A 3,322-nucleotide genomic window follows, 5' to 3' on the forward strand; every position below is an offset into this window, starting at 1 on the left:
CTGCCGGCTCGGCCTTCCGCTTTTGCTTCCGACTGGAGTTTCCTTTATCTGACTAACTCGGCTTGTACTTGCCGCTCCGGAGTCGGTCCTCTTCTTCGCCGTTGGCGTACTTGGTGGCTATTTCCATCATCCGACTCAGGGTCATGTCTCCAGTTCGACCAAACTTCAGGCTCAACTCGCTGTTCTTGACGCCATCTTTGAAGGCGCAAACCGCTTGATGGTCCGACACATTCTCTACAGTGTGATGCAAAGTGATCCACCTCTAGATCTAATCCCTGAGTGTTTCACTCGACTTTTGTACACAAACTTGTAGCTCAGTCAATCCAGCAGGTCGCTTGCAAGTTCCCTCAAACGTCCTGACGAACACTCGAGAAAGATCTTCCCAGGTGTAAATGCTGCTGGGAGCCAACTGATTCAACCATGCCCTGGCTGAACCCTCTAGCATAAGTGACAAATGTTTCATGGCCACCTCATCATTACCGCCACCAATCTGAACAGCCACTCGGTAGTCTTCGAGCCAAGTTTCAGGCTTAAACTCTCCGGTGAACTTACTCATCCCAGTCGCCAACCTGAAGTTGGGGGGTATCACTGCGGTTCTGATCGCTCTGCTAAAACATTCTGGACCTGAAACATGGACTCGGCTGCTTGTGGGCACATCTCTGTCATGACCACCTCTATGAGCTCTGTTTCGGTCAACCAAACCTTGCACGATGATGGATCTCGCGTCAAAGCCCGGCTCTCTGGGGTCGACTGGAGCTCTCCGCCCAACACTGAGCTGGCGCCTGTCATCTTGCTGCCGATGGGCGTTAGACCCACTTCTCGGAGGAGGAGTGGGCCCTCGACGCCTGTCATCACGATCAAATCGGTCATCATAGTGGTCCCGCCGGCCTTCACGTTCCATGCGCCTCGAAAGCGACCTTGGACTGTGAGCCGACTGAACAGTATTCGCAGCGACAGATCGACTGTGAATCCTGTTACGTGACTGTGACACAGCTGAATTCTGATCTCCTACTGCCCGGAGCAAATCTCTGATCTGCATCAAGCCTCTTCCAGCCTCTGACTGAGAGGGCTGAATTGACTCCGCTATGCGGGTTGCAGCTGCCAAATTCTGAATTGGGGTTCGATATACCTGAGTTGGTTGCGGAAAGAGCTGACGTCGATTGGAGTTAGTCGCTCGTTGACGCGCACGCTCGTCGAGTGCTCGCTGAAGGTTCTCCAGTCGATTGCATTCAGCCAGGTTGGCTAAACGCGCCTCTTCCAGGGCGCGAGCCTCAGGTGTTTCTCCTGCTATGGGAGTATGCAGGGCATCCATGTTCCGGCGGCGAAGTTCTTCTCTCTGCTGGGAAGTGAGCGGCTCGGGTTGGTACTCTTCATGGGCTTGAGCGGGGTCGTTCTCGTCGTCCATCCCATCGCCGCGGGGGAAACCGGGAGGACTACGGGGCCCGTTGACCATCAGGACCTCCGCCGCTGGGTCACTGCTATCGCACTCGGATGCAGTCTCTACGGAGCCAGTCGACAGGTCGAACAGGCCGTAGAGAGATTCGTCGGGCTCAATCGCCGCGACTTGGGTGGTGGCCGATTGGCGAGCCACTGCGTGCCTCACCCATCGCTGGAGCCTCGACCGACCAGAGCGCTTGCGCTGGTGGGAGACAGGGAGGGAGGACGGCGCAAGAGTCGATCGGTATGGAGTCAACGGCTGCCGCAGCAAGACGCCGCGGACACACGCCCGAAAGTGCGTCGTCCCACGGACGGGGAGCGCGTCGATGTCGAGTGGTGCCTCCTGGAGCCAAGCGGAGTCGTCGGCGATGAAAGTGAGCGCACCGAGACGGATCTTGTGGCCCTCGACCAGTGCTCTGCCGGAAACCATGATGAAGGCGATCGGACAAATTGCAACTTCTCCAAAAAAGTCGCTAAGACACCTGCCCCACGGTGGGCGCCAACTGTCGTGTTTCTAAGTCTGACAGTAGAATGGAGGGTAAGTATGGAAAGGCAAGGTCCTAGCTATGGAGTAGTTGTACACACGGGTGTTTAGCGAGTTCAGGCCCTTCTCGAAGGAAGTAACAGCCCTACGTTTCGGAGCCCGGAGGCGGTCGACTGATCTCTATGTATATGAGTTACAGGGGTGCGAACCCTTCTACCAGTGGAGGGGGTGGCTTATATAGAGGACGCCAGGACCCCAGCCAGCCCACGTAGAGGAGGGTTAAAGTACATTAAGGCCGGACGTTACTGGTAACGCCCTACATAAAGTGTCATCATGACCATTAAGACTACTTAATTACAGACCGTTTGGATACAGCATAGATCCTGAACTTCTGATGGTCGAGTGCGTCTTCATGGTCGAGTGTCTTCTAGCCGGTCGAGTGGAGTCTCCCTTGGTCGAGTGGAGCTTCTCTTGGTCGACTGAAAGGTAGCTTCGTATGATGATGTTCTTGGGTATGGTATCCTAGATAGGTCCATGACCCTACCCTAGGTATATAACCTCATCAACGACCGCACCCGAGCCCGGCGAGGAAGGAGGCGAAAAAAAGAGTTCGCGCATTGGTTTCGTCGGTCCGGCAGCTCGCTCCAACCATGGAATTGGAAACCCGACGAACTTCAGTTGTAGTCTCCGCTTCGCCCGGGTGCGGTCGTCGGCAGCTTCTGCTGCTGGGCGATGAGTCGAACCAGGAGCTGCCGGCCGGTGCCAGAGCCTCCGCAGCTGCGGCACGGCTTGCGGCCGGAGCCGGAGCACGTCCCGCAGCCGACGTCGCCATCGGACCAACGGCTACAGAGGCACTCCTCCCGGCCGGTGCCGCTGCACGTGGAGCAACGAGGCCGCGCGTCCCATCTGGACGCCGCCGGCAGCCCGTCCCCGGTCGTCCGGTTCGCCATCGCCATGCCGGCCAGCATCCCGAGCCCCGCCGACGCGATCACCATGGGCGCCACCATCTCCACAGAAGAAGCGATCCAAGTACCTCCCTTCTTTTCTTGCTGCGCAGATTGCTGGCTAGCTACGGGACACGGATAAGGAACAGTAGAGGAGGTGTCGTGGCTTTCTTCTTGCCTGGCGTGGTGCTGGTAGGAGCCGATGAGAAAGATTTCGATGGATGCCTGTGGACGTGGTGCGTCGATTGATTTATAGAGTAGGATTTTTCCGGGTGGTGGGAGCTGGGGCTCGTTTGGTTCGGCGGGTTGGAGCGTAGCGGAGGCGCGGAAGGGGAGGCGTGCCCGCCTCGCTACCTTTGCTTGCCTGCTTGGCCTACGATGCTTCGGCGATTCTGTTGCGGTTTCGTGTGTGCATACTGCAAGCCGCTTGGCTACTTGCTGGCTGCAGCATGTGGAT

At 57.3% G+C, this 3,322-nt stretch overlaps 1 protein-coding gene across 1 annotated transcript; it reads right to left on the reverse strand.

Moving 5' to 3' along the window:
* Positions 1–2,358: 2,358 nt before the first annotated feature.
* LOC119324150 lies at positions 2,359–3,107 on the reverse strand. The gene has a single exon (XM_037597923.1). It carries the CDS (start codon positions 2,926–2,928, stop codon positions 2,596–2,598), a length of 333 nt encoding a protein of 110 aa, XP_037453820.1. The 5' UTR covers positions 2,929–3,107; the 3' UTR covers positions 2,359–2,595.
* Between the last annotated feature and the right edge of the window lie 215 nt (positions 3,108–3,322).

The sequence above is a fragment of the Triticum dicoccoides genome, chromosome 6B (assembly GCF_002162155.2).
Source record: "Triticum dicoccoides isolate Atlit2015 ecotype Zavitan chromosome 6B, WEW_v2.0, whole genome shotgun sequence".
Classification (NCBI taxonomy): Eukaryota; Viridiplantae; Streptophyta; class Magnoliopsida; order Poales; family Poaceae; genus Triticum; species Triticum dicoccoides.

Excerpts from the sequence above, each read along its gene's own strand:
- LOC119324150 (XM_037597923.1), bottom strand. The coding sequence starts at position 2,928 with ATGGTGGCGCCCATGGTGATCGCGTCGGCGGGGCTCGGGATGCTGGCC.